Raw genomic sequence first — 18,404 nt, 5'->3', positions numbered from 1 at the left:
CCTGCTTGCCCTGGCACGGCTCCCTGCCGACCACAGCCCGTGCTTCCCCCCCACATTCGGGCCGGCGCGGTCCGATCCCGGTGCGGCCGCCACAGCGCGGCCCGAGCGCTGCCCCGGCCCGCCGCCGCCCGCGCTCCATCTCCCGCTCCCTGCGGGCCGGCGGGCGGGAGGGCTGCAGCGGGTGGGGACGGAGGAACGGGCATATGCCTTGACGGGCGTCGCCGCCACCCTATGGGAAGCGGGAGAGGGCGGGCCGGAGCGGCTGCCGCCCAATGTGCAGCGCGGCCCGGCGTGATGCGGCTACCTGCGGGGGTATAAAGGCGGCTGCGTGCGCACTGGCCCCTCGCTTACACAGTATGGCCGGCGACATTAGCTAGCGCTCGCTCAACGCTCTTCTCTGTAACAGGGGAACACACGGACTACAAGGAACCGAACCGCATCGCCCGCCCGCACCCCCGCTCGGACTGTAACCCGCTCACACACGCTCACGCCGCATCCGCCGCCGCGCACTCCGGGTGGTTTTCGCCCGTTTAAAAAAAAATCCTTCCTTCTTCTACTTATTCCTCTTTTTTTTTTCTTTTTTTTAATTAATATTACACAAATCCCCCCGAAGGTGAAACCCGCCCGGGACGGACTGGGACCCGGCGGCGGCAGCAGCGCGGCCCGTGCAGCAGCAGCGAACGGTGGCGGCCGGGGGCGGCAGTTTGGTTGTCGTTTAATTTCTGTGGTTGTTGGTTGCCGAGTTGTCTCACCATGAAGGAGAGCGGTGCACACTTCTTCGAAGGGACCGAGAAGCTGTTGGAGGTGTGGTTCGCCCGGCAGCAGCCCGCGCAGCAGGAGCCGCACCAGAGCAAGGGGTCCGGCGACCTCCGCACCATACCCAGGTCCGCGAACGGCCGGCGCGGGGTGGGGTCGGAGCGGGGAGAGGCGGCGGCGGGGGCAGCGCTGCCCGTGGGGAGCGGCCGGCGGGGCGGGAGGGTCCCTGAATGGCCCGGGTGTGGCGGCGCTTTGGGGGGCGATGGCGGCCGCGCCGGGGGAAGGCAGGTTCCGGGGTGGCCGTCGGTGGGGGCTGGGCTCCCGGGCTGCCGGCCGCCTTCCCGCTCTCCCGGTGACAGCCCCAGCATCTCCCCGCGGGGGATGACCTTCCGCTGCCCTCCAGAGACCCTCGGGCAGGGAGGTTCCCCTCGTCCCGGCGGGCGGGAGGTGGCGGTGCCGGGGACGGAAGCCATTCCGCGCCGCCACCTCGTGCAGCCCCGCGCGGTTCCCGCTGGCAACATGTGGCGGTGGCGGCGGAGCGCAGCGCGGGGCCGGGCGTGTGCCGGGAGCGCCGCGGGGGGAGCGGGCGCGGTGTCGCAGTGCTGCTGGCGGCCGGGGCACGGCGGCGGCGCCCACCGCTCTGCGGCGGCTCGTCCCGCTCCTACGGCCAGTTTCGGGATGAGAAGGCTCGGGAAATCCCTGGCCGTGCCGTGCTGCGGACAGCGGGGGCTCAGGAATCCCCCTTCCCGGTAATGCAAGCTGGAAAGGGAGCTCCCAGCGGCTGTCGCGGAGAGGGTCGATGGTTCCCTCTCACATGGCCGGTGTGGCGGCGACCTCCGGCACTGCGTAGCCGGACAGGTCTATAGAGTGGCTCTCGCCGAGGGAAGCAGGCGGTACCCGGGGACCCTTCCCGTGCCTCCCAGCGGTGCGGTGGGCACCGGAGCGAGGGAAGCACCGGGAAAAGAGTGCCCCCGCCTCCCCCGGCAGAAGTGTGGCTGGAGCCGCGATTTACACGTGAGTGTCCTGGCCGCGCTCCTGGGCCGCGCCGCCACTGCCGTCGCTCTCCCCCATTGAGGAGCCGAGGCCAATGGGAGCGGGGCGCCGCGGAGGGCCGGGCCGCGCCCGTCACCCAATGGGCATGTGGGGAATGCGCTGGCGCCGCGCTCGGCGCCGCCCGCGGCGGGGGAAGGAAGGCCCGGGGCCCGCTCCGCTCCCGGCGCACGTGCTCGGCACCGGCTCCCGCCGCCCGGGAATGCGCTCGCGCCGCCTTTGTTAGCGCAGGGCCCGATGGCCACCTGCCGGCACACGGGCGGCTCGGGAGCCCTGCTGGGCGCGGGGCGTCTGTGCTGCACATTGCCGGTACTGTGGTGTGGAGAGGACAGCGTAGAATCACTGGAGCTAGGTGGTCTTTAAGGCCCCTTCCAATCCAGACCATTCTAGGATTCTGTGGAATATTTAGACTTCTGACTGTGAGGGTCCAGCTGTAGATCCACAAAATATACTCTTCTGGAAGTGTCAGAAAATGGTAGCTGCAAGGTTGAAGTACAAAGCAAAATCTGCAGAACTATGGCCGAGTTAATTTTTATTGCAGTGACAATAAAAATGGTATGTAGGTGGGATCAGCTGACATAGTTGGGAAAGGTAGGCTTGTCCTAAGCAAACAGGGCAAATCTGAAGGTTATACTCATGTGAATAGTTCACCTTCAGTAGGGTTAGCTGTTCAGGTTCGGGTGGTTGCTGGAGGATCTGGCTCTCAGTGTATCCAGATCTGCTTGTGTAGATCACTGTTACCCAATGGTCTCTTGTCAGAGTTTGGGCAAGAGAGCTTGTAATAGTGCTCTCAATGTTTGGAATATGCTAATGATCTCCATTCAGCGATGTATCCTATTTGTTTTTTCCTTTTGTTTTGATATTTCTCAGGAAATTTCCCATGTGCATATATTGGTAGAATTAGCTATTCACAGATCTGAATTGGCAATGAGCAGATAACTGCCTTTTTTTAAAAGTAATGAATAGCCCATGTGTGTGCATGTCTGAATGCTCATGGTTAGTGGAAGCTTCATTTCTCTTGTAACAGAAGCACTGCAGAGTATTTTTACCTCTGAGGATAATTTGCTTGTGTAACTTTAACTTGTGAAGCTATTTAGATCTTTCTGAATAATGTACTTAACATGGAAATCATCAAATGTGGTTTTATGGCTCTTTGAGGCTTAGTGGTGTAGCAGGTACGGGGTAAAAGCTTGTATAGGTAATGTCCAGGCAATCCTGGAAGGAAAATCATAGCGAAAATACTTGCAGATGGTGTGAGCCACTTAGATGCTGCAGGAGTCCTGTAGTGTTTGACTTAAAATGTGAAAGATTGCAAAAGTACTCGTTTGACTCTGTGTTAATATGGAGATGTAGTTTAGAGACGGCATTCTGCGAATGCTTTCCTCACTGACACATTCGTGCTCTGGTGCTCCGTTTGTCAGCTGAGACTAGTGCTTGCAAAACTGCAAACTTAACTTTTAAACCCGGAGCATTTAATGTAATTGCAGTGTGGGTACTGGGATAGTTCCTTTGTGGGGTTTAGATAAGGCTGTAAAGTTTTAATAGAGTGGATAAAAACTGTTAACTGGTGAACGTGTGGTCTTTAACACAGTGTCAGTGCTGTGAGCAGGCTTTGAAGACTTTTGTGTTAATTGGCTCTTAATACAACATGTTAATCTAAGGTGCTTGCTTTTCTTGGTAGGAAACTGTGACGTGTCTGAAAGTGTTTCTAGCATGAAATGACCTTGTACAAACATTTTCTTTTGGAAAACTGTCAGAATTAAATTACCTGTTACAGCTGATACATTGTGTTCAGGACTTTCATTTGCATCTATCCCGCTATGCTAATTCTATAAAGGTGATTGAATGGACTAGTTTATGTTGAACAGAATCTGAAATCAAAGCTGAAACTGTAGAACAATGGCTAAATTAGAATCAAGTTGCAAACCAGTGAGCTTGCCTTTTGTATTGTAATACCTGCTTAGTAGTGAAATGTGAGCCATTCATCTACTGAATGACTAAGCTGGTGTTCAAAGCTAAAAATTTCCATGTTGTGTGTGCTTGTTAGGGATTAGATATTTTAAAGTCTTTGCTGGATATCTTGAGCTGATGCAACTAAGACTTTTTCCACATTTTTTCCCTCCTATGGGCAAACCCGCTTTCTGGATAAAAGTTTGGGTTATGTGTAATGTGTTTCAGAAAATATCTTTGTCAAATTAATACCTTCAATAAAGGTCCCAGCTAAAAAGTATGGAACTTGAGCTTTTACTTGGTTGTTAAGTTTTGGGGTGTTTTTGCTCACTTCTTAATGAATTATGCAGAAAGGTCTTGTGGTTGAAATAGTTACTGGCAAGCATCTCAATATGCCTACCCTGCTTATATCCAGTAGTGAAATGAAGTTAATGTTTTTGTGGTCTCAAAATAATTTGCTTTAATTTTATTGCTTGTTCTCACTATGCTTTGTAAAGCATGATTTTTTTCCTAAAAAAAACCAGCCTTAAACTATATATGGAAAACAGGGTTTGCTGAAAACTTACTGCAAGTCCTGGATTTCCATGGTGACTGTGTAGTGCATTCACTCTCCCCACAGTAAAATAAGCTGTTTATTCCTTCAGATGGTGTGCAGCTATGCATTTTCCGTCTCAAGGGCTATCAGGATCTCGAATTTACAGAAGTTTTAACACTGGCATCATTTATTTATGGTTTCAAAGTTCATATCTCAGGCATTCAGCCATGAGGAATACTCTGAAATTGAGCTTATTTATAGACTTTTAATCTGCTTCTTATTTGTCCATATTACGTGGAGACACAAGCTGGAGAAAACTGCAGCAATGAGCAGTATGGGGTGGCACCGATAGGACATTCACATCCTGTGCTCCAGGGAAGCTCCCAAGCCCTGAGACACTCAAGGGTTGATAGAAGCCCTGTAAATCCTTGCTGTGTGCTGCACCCTGTGGCCCGAGTGAGCTCACTGCTGCAGCGTGCTGTGCCATGAGCCCTGCTCTGCTCCTGCCGTGCTTTGGAACAAACCTGGAGACTCTGGAAAGAAATCAGGGCTGTGCTGAGATATGAGCCTCTATCCCAGTGTACTTGTGGGGCTTTTTTTATGGATAATGCAAGTTTATCTGGAGAACTTTATGTGGAGTGCAGTCTTCCCCTTATCAGAATGGATATCAATTAGATTTTAGATCTGGTTCAAAACTACTGCTAAAATGTTTTCTTGTTACGATGGAAACAAGCCCTTTTATTCTCACTTCTAGTGATTCTGATCCTGCTTGCAGGAAGTGAAGACTTATGTTGAAGCCTTTCTGACATTTTCCTTCCTTATCACTCAAAGTGCTGAAGCATTTTGGTACTCACTGGCTGGCAAAGGTCTGGGCCCTTGGTGAGGCTCTGTAGAAGATAAATAAGCAGCTATTGGTGCATTCCTCAGAGGGCTTTCCTAATGGTTGTTTGCTCAGTCAGGAGAACGGCAAGACTTGGGGCTTTTGGTAGGTACTTGCTGTGTGTTCCTTCTGGAGAAAATTACACTCAAATTTGCCCTGAATGTTGCTTGTAAAGTCCTGCTGTGCCTCCGGGGGCTCATGCTTCCTCAAGCACTTTGGATGTCCTTGGATAGGAGACTTGGGAGTACCCATTGAGTGTCTTTAGATGTAAAGGATGGAGTCCCCATTCCATGTAACTGCAATAGTGGTGTAAGACCCACAAGAGGAGAAACATAATGCCTTCAGAGCCCAGCTGTGACCATCTTTGTGCCATTGCTGAAATATCTTGGTTTCATTTGGGAGAGATGCTCAAAGTAGTTGGCTTGGGACTTTCTAGGTAAGAAGGATTTTGTGAGCAGTACTGCATAGAGTCACTTTCGATGTGGATGCAATTTTCCACCCATATGCCTGTCTCTCAAGATTAAGTGCATGTCCCTGGAAGGCTTCTTAGGTTTAGGATAAGGGAGATGTGGGCAGTCTCTGTGTATCTGTGCTCAGCGCATATAGGGGGTGTGACACTTTTGTGCACCCCACAGATATTGCCTATGTAAACTTATCATGTTGCAAGGGTCTTAGCCTGAACTCAGGCTGTGGTTCAAGGTATCCTATCTTAAACAGCAATTTTTAAATTTTGTTTCTAAGAGGTAATAATTCACATGCAGCTGTGTGCAGAGAAATACACAAGCTGCTGAGAGGTGCTTTAAAGTGCTTGTGACTTCTGTGTGGTTTGTACTGTTGCTGCTTGTTTTGGGATGCTTGAAAGCAATGTTCCAGCTCTGCTGACACTGATGTTTTGCCAGCTTCATGTGTCTTGGCTGTCTCTCCTCTGTGTAGGCAGTTTAGACAGTTTTAGGCTGTCTGGATCGTGGTATTGGTAGGAATTTGCCTATTTAACTGTAGCCTGCTAATGAGGTAACTGATACCTATGTGGCTCCTAAAAACACTTAGTAGGTAACAGGTAGGGGTAAAAGATTGTTCTGCAGTTGAATGCTTGACATTAAAACAAAGTCTTACCTAGTCAAGATTAAAAAGCTTATGGTACTATAGAATTGTCAGCTGTTCTATCCTAATGAAAAGCTATGCAAGAGTATGTATGTATCTTAAGCTGTCTTTAGGAGTTCCATGTGATTTATTTCCTAAGAATTCCTGCCCTACTGCAATACAGCTTTTCTTCACAGTGCTGTCTGGCTGCCTTAGCAAGTTCCTGGTGGTGGGGTGGTGTGCTTGAGGAGGCTGTTGGTTGCTGATAGGAAAGAGTGCTTGATGTAGTTCTTAATCTCTTCAAATTGCTGTTAGCACATTCCCAGTTGGCCTGAAACAGCAGTATTGTGCCTGGTGTGCTTGACTCCTGTTAAAGAATGTGTTTTGCCCCTGAAGTTAAAGGCTCAGAAGAGCCAATAACTTGCGTGCAAAAGCATGGTTTTATCTGTCAAGAAAAACTTCCTTCTGATATAAAGGAGCAGTTATGATGCTTTGGAACTTGACTGAGAGGAACTATTGACTATTCATGAAGCATACTTCCTACAATTAAGCTACTTCTCAATTATAATAGCTCTTCCCTACACGTACCTGGTTGGCAGTTTGAATGGAGCTTGTTTGTACTCTGGTAAAAAATCCCTTGATAAGGCACTCACAAATATTACAACACAGGTATAGGAGTAAATTGTTAAGCTTGATTTTTTTTTTTTTTTTTTCTTCCCTTTTGGGATGTTTTGCTAGTCAGGTGTAGAACAAATAGCTTTTTACCATTCAAGCAAGGACAGTTCTTCACACTTGGGTAGATGTATTCCATTTTCATTTGCTATTCTCTGAGAAGGTGCAGTCATTTAAGGTGCATCGTGCTTGCCCATTCAAGAAACTAATTTGACTCTGGATAAGTAGCAGCTATTTGAAAATTTGGAAAGGGGATCTTACAACTTTGGAATGATGTGGCCCATGAGCCCACATAAGTGAGAAGTCAGTCTCATGTCAGTATCTGCAGGTCTGCTGCAGAACTTGCTTCCAGTAAGAGCTGCATAGGAAAGCAGTTTCCAAACTGGCATTGTTCTGATGTCTGGCTATGGGAAATAATTTAGTAAATATTAATGCCTTGCACATTGATCATTGAAGGGGGAATTTTGAAGAGCAGAAGTCCATGATGGCACTTCATTGAGAATCAGTCTTACTTGGGTACCCTTTTTCAGTTGCAGGCTTTGCTTCCAAGTTAAAACTTAACTCAGCTATGAAATTAGTAGTGTTCTCAAATACTTAAATTACTAACTAAGCAGATTTTTACTTATTATTGAATAGCTGCAATAGATGTAGTGATACCATTGAAATACTACTTTTAAGGTTGATTTTGTTTCTTCATTCAAGTGTGGGTAGATATTGTTTGTCTCAGCTAGTGGCAATTAATATGGAACAAAAAAAAGGAGGGGGGGAAGAAATACAAGAGTTAGGCTTGTAGTGAACTTAATCTACTTGGGACAAAGTAGTCCCAGATGTTCTTCCTTAGCTGTGCTTTAAACAATAGAACATGCCAAATACTAAGGTCATCTTGTTTAAATAGATTATGTTGGATCAAATCCAGCCTTTCTTTAGTTTTCTGTACTTAGCTTTAAAATGCAGACAGATACAGGCCACTATCCCTGCAGAATTTCTCTGTAATGTGGCCAACTCTCATCCTGGGTGCTGCAACCCTTTGTTAGTCTATGTATGCTTCTAGAGCAAGCCTAGCATCCTGTCTGTTTCTAAAGTTGTAGTGTTTTTCCTTAGTGCTGCTCCAGACAGGACTAGTTATGACCTGGCCCTTTATTTCTGTAAAGGCTGAACACAGCGTTTAGTGTATGCTTAGCCATGGTTTCTGTAGTATGATAGTGAGCACTTGAGCCAAGCTGTGATATGCAAAGGTCTTGTGCAACTGCAGGTTTCAGCCATGGTACCTAAATACCAGCTGTGGTACCTGTAAGCATAACAGGGCTTCCTTTGCATCGTGGGCTTTGCACCTCACACACAATAGTGCACTGTTGGTGCTGTACTGACCCCTCACTGAGCTCCCAAACTTGTTACATCCTCCTCTGCTAATGTGTCTGGAGCATGGACACTTCCCTGAAATGCCTGCACAGAGCTGCCCTGCAGTGATGCTTAGAGAAAAAGTGTCACCTGCCTGCCTGAGGCTGAGGTTTTGACTGTCTGACCGGGTAAGAAGCTTGTGAAGGCTGAGACGTGTGCTCTTGCAAAGCCTAAGATAGCTACATGCCCATTAATGCTTGGGCAAGTACAAAATCAGATTTGTAGTAATGTACAAATGGGGTTAGTACAGCTCAGCGTCAGGGAACTCTTCCTCACCTTTCCCAAATGCAATGTCAGACTCTGGGTGTTTATTTAATGGCAGATAAGATGGTGGTAGGGATGCTGGAATGGTTTGAACAATCTAATACGTTACCTAGCTCAATTTACAGGAAGAGTGGCTGGCAAACTTAGGCTGGTGTGCTGTAGCCAGAGAAAACTAAATCCTTTGGTACTCTTCGTAGCAAAATTGTATCATTTTTCTAGGAGCATTTAGAAGATAGTTTATATTGTATCTATTTCACTCTTTGCATTTACCAGCCTTTTTAAGGTGAGCAGCCGCTTGAGTTTTAGGAACAGAGCTAGCTCCAGTCAATGACACAAGTATAGTGCTGAGTAAATGTGCGGGACTTGAGCTGAGCACTCAAAATAACCTTTCTAATTTGACATGGAGATTTGAGTGTCTGTGTTTGCAGAAAAGCATTTCATCAAGGGTCACTAACTGGGGTAAACCTCACTTTAAGTATCTGGTTATACTACAGAATTTCTAAGTTATTCAGATGTGCATTGCGTGTTTTTTAAATAGATAGGATTTTCTTAAATGGATGGTATTTTCTTAATGTTATGTTCTGGTTGAATCATATGTATGAATATTACTATGCTGGTGTACTTTAAATGGGAAAGTCCTCAGGTATTATTAAAGAATTCCGTTTCAAAAGGCATTCTCCTGAATGAATGAATTCATTGAGGGAGAAGTTAAGGTATTTATTTGCTGACTGTTCAGAAAGGCTAAAGACTATGTGGCTGTTTTAATTATATATACAACAGAATCTGAAACTTCAGCTTCAAGAACTGACCAATTTTCTGAGGGGAAAGACTGGTGGCTGCAGGAGAAAGTGTGTTGATGGAATTAACAGTGAGTGCTCTGTCCTGGCACACAGCCACAGACAGGGCTTTTGCAGTTTCAGTAAAGGGTGAGAGCTCTGCCTCCTGAAGAAGGATTAGGCTGACAGTTTTATGTGGGCAAGCTGAGCTTGCTTGGTGATGAAAACTTGGCAATTTTTCTGTGCTCCTAGCTCCTGCAGTTTTTCCAGCTCTACTGATGAGCAGCTTAGTTTTGTGCTGGGTTAGTAAATCTCTTGGATCGTGACTTCTCTGGGGACAAGAGCCAGCACAAACCTGCAGGTGGAATATGCTGTGGGCAGGAAGAAGTAGGACAGTTGGCAGTCTTGTAATTTTGTGACGTCAGGAAGCTGTATCTGTTCCTGTCTTATTTATAGCAAAATTGACTACACTGAATTCTACTAGTCTGGTGTAGACACAAGACTGAAGTGACAACCAAAGTAGTTTTTTTGCAAGCCCATAATTTCTCTTGAGTGCTTGAAAGCCTTTTGGCTTAACTTGAGCCCTTGTTTTTTGTTTATTTTTTCAGACTCTTTGTAGAATGAATAATATAAGTAAGGAGTTGAAATACTAAAGCTCTGCCACCATATGGAATTCTATTACCATAGCTACAATTTGCACTGTATGAAGGAATTCTGTGATCTGGGTTTTGTTGAATTCAGGCCATGGAAATATATTTGTTTTTAGCTTTTCAGTGAAAAGCAGGATTTAAGGTTATCTTGACTCACCTGGTTAGAAGCTTGAGGTTCCACATGCAGCAGATCATGGTAACAGATTTTTGGGACTACTGAGCCATCAAGAGCAAAGAATGGAGTATTACTGTATTATGAGAGCCAGTCCCTGTATTAAAGCTCTTCCCATTTTGTGCTCTCAGATCCAGTAACTCAGGACTCTGGTCTTGTTTGGGCTTTTTACCCAGGGCTTCAGCAAGCTTTGGTTTGTTTAACCTGTTGTTTGTGCTCTTCTGTAATTTCTTCACAGGATTGAGTGGGACAAACTTCTGGAGAATGTGCATTGTTTGATCATAAGTGTGACAAAAACTGACAAGCAGGAAGCTTATGTACTCAGGTAAGGCATTGGCTCATTCTTTTAGCCCCTAGGAGGGAAAAAGTAGAAGCTGTCATATGTAATTCACTTGGCTGAGAATCCAATTTTGGGTTAAGGGCAGGTTGATGGCTACAGCTTGCAGGAATCTCCTGCTCAGAGGTGCAGATATCTTCATAGTTCTGTTTCTCTTTTCCTTTAACCAAAAGGATGGACAGAGCTGTGGTGGCATCATTTAATTTTGTCCATGGGTCAAGTGTCCCCAGTACAGAATTTCAGTATGACTTCAGCAGAATAGGCTGTAGGTGTCACTTATAGGTCAGCAAAAAAACCTTACTGGTAGATCAGCCTTAGCTGCACATAAATACAATCAAGTAGAACAGTTCTTGCAGCTGACATAAGGGTATCTGTAAACTGTAGCTTTCCTGGAACCCTGCAATTTTTGTTGTGTGTGCTGCAGTTAGTTGTAAGGACACTGCTTTTGCCATGTGTTTTTCATCTGCAATAAACTTTCTTGCTTTTTGTACATGAACTTTACAGAGACATTTGACATTCTCTGGTTTACTTCAGATTACAAATACTGAAGTTCTTGTATTCTAAAAGATTGCCTTGAGGGCAAGGTTGTGGTAAGAGCAAGCTAGTCAAAGCAACTGTGTTCAAGTCTTGTTTCTTCAAGCTTCATATATTTAAAACAAAATTCTGGAAAGAGTAACTAGTTGCACTGCATCCTGGATTAAATTTAACCTTGATTTTGAATTTGTAAACAGCATTCCAAACTGAGTTACTTGAGCTAATTTTTACTCCTGTTGTTCAGTTACCTGATGAAAAGATACTTGTTAAGCATGTTTAAATGTCCTGGATGTGGCATCAATGCCTATCTCCAGTTCAGCTGGGCTGTAGTTAAGTATCTGACTTAGTTTATATATAGTTAATTTCTGTATCTTGCTAAGGAGGCATTTCATATAGCTGTGCCTGTGTACCCACTTCACAGCATGTTTGTATTTCTCAGGTAGTTTGAGGGTGTCTAATGTGTGTGCCTTTTCCTGTAGTGTGACAGCACTGTAATATCATGCTTGGAGCAGGTGTTTGCTTTGGTAAATCATAACAGTTCTCAAATGTTAGCTGCATTCTATTGATTTGATCTATTTGCTAAGTATGTTTGTGCCATATGCTGTTCACTTAGATTAATGCATTTGGTTGGGATAAGGACCAAGACCTAACAGCTCCTTCCTGGATTGTTTTCTGTAGAGCACTGAATATCTTCTTAACCCCTCTTTTACAGTGAGAGTAGCATGTTTGTCTCCAAGAGACGTTTCATTTTGAAGACGTGTGGTACCACCCTCTTACTGCAAGCACTGGTTCCCCTGTTGGAGCTTGCTAGGGAGTACAGTGGGTTTGACTCAATTCAGGTAAGGTGTCAGAAATCTTCCTTGGAATGTTCAAAAAGCTTTTTGCTGCTATTTCAAATGTATTAGTTTAATGTATATACATTTTTATTAAATATTCTGAATCTGGACACTTATGTATGCTTCCCATAATGGGAAGACTGTAATGTAAGATTGCTCTGCTGCAGCAGTTGCCCTTTTATTTGTCTCTTAGTGGATGCTAACTAACAAATGCCACTGAGCTGAGTTACTTAAGGTAACTGTGCCCACTATGTCTAGTGGAAAACAACTTTGTAAGCTAGCTGTCTCCTGAAACTTAGAAATTCAGATAGGAATAACCCTGTGCTTCTGAAATGGGAATACAGATAGCAGTGTTTTGACAATGGAAACTTAGGTCCTGTGAAAATTCATGATAAATGTTTGCATTTTTCTAGATTCTTAGATTCAAGGTGGATGGCTAATACTCAATACCTAAAATGAACCTTTGTTTTCAGAGCTTCTTTTATTCACGTAAGAATTTCATGAAGCCTTCCCACCAGGAGTACCCACATAGGAATTTCCAGGAAGAAGTAGAGTTTCTTAATGAAATTTTCCCAAGTAAGTTGATACAACTTGAGCAAAGTTGATCTTACATGAGAAGTGATGAGCAGTACAATAGGTACAGGCTGGGGGACTAAAAATTCAGCAGTCCTTGCATAAAAGTCAAAAGCTATCAATACTTATTTTCTGGATTTCTGATACTAGCTTGGCAAGACCAAAATTTAAATTATACTAAGCTTGACATTTAACACCTAGTCTAAACTGGGGTCATCTTCAGACTTCCAGTCACTCTGCAGAATTCTGAAAGCCCTATTAAAAAGCTAGGATGGTAATTTAAAGTAAGTAATACACTGAAGAAAAATGTGGGCTTTTCACACATTGTTGTGTGCAATGTGTGAAGCGTTATGAAATGTGAAGAAGTTACTATGCTAAAACCTGAATTCAAACATTTAATGCAGTTTAGGACTACAAGAATAATCTTAAAATTTCAAGTGACAGGATTTTGAAGGAACATGGAAGCTGTGGTACTCATCTGAGTTACTTGAAAATGAATTATAATCATAAATGCATTTAATAGAGGCTTTAAGAGTTCCAAGGTTTCTCTGTGCATTGCTAAACTGTAATATCAATATCCTGGTAGTAGCCTCTTAGCTGGGGTGTCCAGACCCATTCTGAGGAAGCTTGCTTTTCTGATTATTAACTTGGCATTCCTGAAGTTAAATGCCTGGTTATTTGGTACAGCTGCTGACTGCATCAATGAACTTCATGGGGTTCTGTGAAAGGCCCCTGTCTTTAAATAGGAAATAAAGATAATATTTTACATAAATGTTCAGCTGTGGTAATTAACAGGAGGCCTCTTGTCTTGTCTAGATGGAGCAGCTTATTGCATGGGGCGTATGAACTCTGATTGCTGGTATGTATGTGAAGAGTTTGAAGTCTTCACAGTGGAACCTGGTGCTGTCAATAAGTGTTACATACTTGATTTGTGCTTTATGTAGGTACCTGTACACCCTGGATTTCCCAGAGAGTCGGATATCCAATCAGCCTGATCAGACACTGGAAATTCTGATGAGTGAGCTTGACCCAGTAGTTATGGACCAGTTCTACATGAAAGATGGTGTTACTGCAAATGATGTCACTCGTGTATGTTTGCTTGAAAACTTGAACACTTTGGGGAATAGTAGAAATTGGGCAACAAAATGCTTCATTCACTTTCCTTTTAATACAAGGTTTATTTTGTGGTGGGGGGGAGATGTCATAGAAAGTATTGGGTTAATACTTTGGGAGGAAAATGGATTTAACCCAAGAGTATTTTGGGGACTCTAACTTCATGTTTTCAATGCCCTTCCTTTAGTGAAAGCAACAATATACAGTGCTTTGGGTGATGGGAAGCTTTTACTCTGAGGAATGTTGGAGTAGGGATAAAACCATGATTTGAGTAACTTTCAAGGATGTAGATTATGAGGAGTAAGGCTTAGGCTGGAGCTAAGGAATGCAAAGGTTAAGTAGGTATCAAAATCTGGGTTAAATCATAGGGAGCCACTTGGATGAGGGGAAGGGCAAATTTGGGTCTAAGCGTAACTTGATGGGTTTGCTTCCTTTACCCAGATGGGGAAGTTGTGTGACATGAGCAAGTTTTCCTGACAGTACACTGACTTCGTCTTGTTTTCCATCTTAGGCTTTGCTTCTCATACTGTATTTGCTATTGAGATTTGGCTGTAGCTCAGGTACTGCGTGGTAAATCAAAATGCTTGGGATTGCACTCCTTCCTAGGGTATAAACTAGTATATCCTTACTCTGGAGTAAAAGTAAACAGCCTTCACTTTGTGGATAGTGCTTGAACAGAAGCTCTGTTTTCCATTTCAGCAGCAAAAGCAAATATGTTTTGGAGTTGTAAGCTGTTTCCTTGTCTTGGATGGATACAGCTGGGCTCTGTAAGAGGCAGTGTGATAGCTTTCCTGCAGCTTGTCACTGCCATTGATGCTGTGACAGGATGCACACAAAGCTCAACTGCAGTGGTACATGTACTCAGACTTACCTGGTTTTGGGAGAATTCTGGTGTCCTCTTTGCTAAATAGATGTTCATTCTGCCTTTGAGGTAAATCTAAACATGTGTAAGGATGCATGATAAACAGAGTTGTTTGACTTTGTTTCAGATGAGTGGAATTCGTGACCTGATACCAGGTTCTGTTATTGATGCTACAATGTTCAATCCTTGTGGGTATTCAATGAACGGGATGAAATCGGATGTAAGTTTTGCACTCATTAATAATTAGCATTGGTAAATAAAAATAAATATTTGGTGGTAATAATACCTTTTTTTTTTCAGGGAACTTACTGGACTATTCACATCACTCCAGAACCAGAGTTTTCTTATGTTAGTTTTGAAACAAACATAAGTCAGACCTCTTACGATGACCTGATTAGAAAAGTTGTGGAGGTTTTCAAGCCAGGAAAATTTGTGACAACTCTCTTTGTTAATCAGGTGAGTTTTCTTGCCTTGTCTTATCAGCTGATGAAATACATACAGACACAAATGAAGCAATGCTAGAGATTTTACTGGAGATTAACAGTTTCTAGTTTGCCTCTATATTTGAGCGGTAGTTTCTTTAGAAAGTAAAAACACTCTTCAGTCTTGCTATGGCATGTACTAAATCTGATCTTCAGCAAACTTCAGAAACAGTAAGATACAGTGTCCCAGTCCCAGAATTCTAATGACTTCCTATGTAGTTCTGTATAGGCATAATTTCTTTCCTTGGCATTTTCCTGGCTTTGCTTGCAGCTGTCAGTTGTAGAACACCTGCTGTTAGTAGTGTTGCTCTCAGCTAATCATAGAACACAAAATTATTTGGGTTGGAAGGGACCTTAAAGATCCTCTTAGTTCCAACCCCATGCCATGGGCAGGGACACTTTTCACTAGACCAGGTTGCTCAAAGCCCCATCCAACTGGCCTTGAGTGCTGCCAGGGATGGGACATCCACAGCTTCTCTGGGCAACCTGCTCCAATGTCTCACCACCCTTACAATGAAGATTTTTTTTTCCCCAATAACTAATCTAAACCCACCTTCTTTCAGTTTAAATCTGTTGCCACTTGTTCTACCACTACATGCTCTGGCAAAAAGTCCCTCCAGCTCTCTTGCAGCCCCCTTTAGGATACTGTAAGGTGGTGTAAGGTCTCCCCAGAGCCTTCTCTTCCCCAGGCCGAACAACCCCAATTCTCTCAGCCTGTGTGCATAGGAGAGGTGCTCCACACCCCATAATTGTTCATGGGACAGCAGAACTGTATGTAGGGAGCGGAATCACTGCTTGGGAATGAAACTCTATGCTCCACTGTCAGGAAGAGTGTTAAAACATGTTAATAGGAACCACATATGAAATGCAGTGTGCTAATCCATCGCTAAATTACAGTTTTAAAAGTAACTTCCCACCTTTTTTTTTTTTTGTTTTCCAGAGCTCTAAATGTCGCACAGTGTTTTCCTCTGCCCAGAAGATTGAGGGGTTTAAACGTCTTGATCACCAGATTGCCCAATTCAGTGATTATAATTTTGTTTTCACCAGTTTTACAAAAAATCGCCAGCAACAGCACAGTTGATTAAGAATGAAGAAAAAGCGCAAAAAGAAATCCCATATAAAAGGTGGTGGTTGCTTTCTAGTTAATGATTCAGGGGGCCATGCTTTCCACTCCCACCACCTTGTAGTTGTGGAAAGCCCTAGGTGTAATCATAGTATAACCATTTTGAATTGTATGCATTATTATATCAAGGAGTTAGATATCTTGCATGAATGCTCTCTTCTGTGTTTAGGTACTCTATGCCACTCTTGCTGTGAAATTGAAGTGCATGTAGAAAAATCTTACTGTATGAAACTTTACAACACTTGTAAAAATGATTCAGGTAGAATTACACACAGTATAGTTTTTCTCCAAGTATCACCAAAAATTCCCCACAGACAAGGCTTTCGTCCTCATTAGACTTCAGCCTCAACCTACTCACTGGGGACAGTTCTCTGTTAAATTGTCACTCCTTTTTTTTTTTTTTTTTTTTTTTTAATCTATGTTGTGATTTCAGTCTAAAACAGTTTTTGATGAACTTCTATGATTTCTAATGAAACTGATTCCTAATTAACACTTTCATGTTTGGAGAAATTTCTTAAAACAGTTACAAATTGTTTTGCTACTACAGGTGGTGGTTGATTTATTTTTAAATCAGACTGACTTTCCATGCTCTGATACAGCTTCTGGGAGTTTGCTCAGCTCTCCTGTAGAGCTGGGCTGACGCATTGGTCTTTCACCTTTAGTGACGTGGGTATCGGTACTAGAGCAGGCTAAGCTGTCTCGCCTCAATGGCCATTTGTCTGTCCACATCTCCGAGCTGTCACACCGCCACGCAATGGCACAACTTGATGAAGGTCCAAGACTTGACAGGGGAAGAGCTGAGCCAAGCTTGAAGTGCTTTGGTGTTGTTGTGTGACAGCTTTGCAAAGTGCAAGTTGATATTGGCAGTGGGCATTTTGTGTCCCAGTCACCTGTTGTGTCAGAACAGGAGGCTGGTGCTCCTGAGCCCTGGCAGGTAGGGCTGGTGGAGGAGTGGGATTTGCCAGTCTGGGTGTGTTGATTGGTTTGGATTATTCTCAGTAAAATCTGTGACCTGCCACTTTGGACTCTAAAGAGTGCTTCTAAACCGGTCCAGTGTCACTTCATTTTGTTGTTCCAAGCAAAGCTAATGCCTCTGTCTTGTGACAGTCCTGTGACATTGTTGTGCATGTGACTTATGTTGTACTTGATTGTTGTGACTTCATCTGTTTTTTCCTCCTAATTGCTAAGGTGGTTCCTCTTACTGTGACTTGAGGGCATTAAGTGAAGGTATAGAACAAGAACTGTCTGGGACACCTGGACAGAAGTGAAGTAGAATGCTATTCATGGAGCATGAATAAGTGTGTAATTCAAAGTCACTTTAATGAGTATTGACTAAAATGCAGGCTTTGAAAAGCTGGCACACTTTCAGCTATGTTTGTTTGCAAATACTGGGATTTTAACAGCTGTGAGATCAGCATGTTAACAACAAAACTGAGATTATTTTTCCCCTCTTGTCCTTGCAATGTTTTGACTCTTTCTGGTTTGATGCAATGGTTCTTTTGTTCCTTCTGTATTTATAAATGAAGCACTTTTTCAGTGCTTCTAAACTAAAGTCTGCTTGGTTAGAAATCAAGTGGTTGGAACGTTTTGATTTTTTTTTTAAAGCATATTATTGATGTTCTTTACCAGTGTTATCAATTACATGCTGTAAATGGCACTAAAGCTTTTTGGTGTTAATATTGAGGACCAATATTTCAATGGGGGTTTTTTTTGTTCTTGCATTGTCCCAATTTTCTGACTTTTTTTGGCTTGAGGTCCTTTAAGTAGACTGAAGATCCCTTTTCAAGTAAAACTGAAAGAGAATGCATCTTAGAAAAAAAAAGCATAAGCCTCGTCTATGAAAATGAAAGCAGTTGAATGGGTTATTGAACTATCTGGGTGATCAGGATGGGGGGAGTATGGTGTTTATAATTTCTGTGGTGTTAGACTTTGATCATTTAAAAATATCTGTACCACAACTTAACGCTTCAATAAAAGTTCGCTTAAATTGTTTGTAGTGATGATCCAGCAATTCTATCCTTCACTCTCTTCATGCTTTATGGTACCAAATGGTTTAGTTCTGAAACAGATTTTTGTCCTTACTGTCCTGATTTGCACTGTTCCTGTAGGGGGTGCAACTCTACACACTGGCAGCTTGCAATGAGGCAGCATGTGAAATGGAGCCAAGTGAAAATGTTATGCCGTTCTTGAAGCTAAAACTGTTTTTCTAAATTAACTAAAAAATTTATTGCCTGCATTTAACCTATATATTTTTCTTGAGCACTAAATATTCTAAACAGCCCTCTGAATTAAGACAACTGCTTCTAAGTAACAAGCTGGCGTGCATTTATGTACTTAAGCTTAGACTGGCTTTGAGAGTTC

The 18,404-nt window shown here is 43.7% G+C and overlaps 1 protein-coding gene across 1 annotated transcript; it reads left to right on the top strand.

Moving 5' to 3' along the window:
• Positions 1-329: 329 nt before the first annotated feature.
• AMD1 (adenosylmethionine decarboxylase 1) lies at positions 330-18,035 on the top strand. Its single transcript, XM_005485051.4, has 9 exons — positions 330-884; positions 10,422-10,508; positions 11,767-11,893; positions 12,364-12,466; positions 13,280-13,322; positions 13,408-13,552; positions 14,566-14,658; positions 14,739-14,894; positions 15,861-18,035. Exons 1-9 carry the CDS (start codon positions 754-756, stop codon positions 15,999-16,001), a joined length of 1,026 nt encoding a protein of 341 aa, XP_005485108.1. The 5' UTR covers positions 330-753; the 3' UTR covers positions 16,002-18,035.
• The last annotated feature ends 369 nt before the right edge of the window (positions 18,036-18,404 follow it).

The sequence above is a fragment of the Zonotrichia albicollis genome, chromosome 3 (genome assembly GCF_047830755.1).
Source record: "Zonotrichia albicollis isolate bZonAlb1 chromosome 3, bZonAlb1.hap1, whole genome shotgun sequence".
In the NCBI taxonomy this organism is placed as follows: domain Eukaryota; kingdom Metazoa; phylum Chordata; class Aves; order Passeriformes; family Passerellidae; genus Zonotrichia; species Zonotrichia albicollis.
This window is presented reverse-complemented; position numbering and strand designations above follow the sequence as displayed.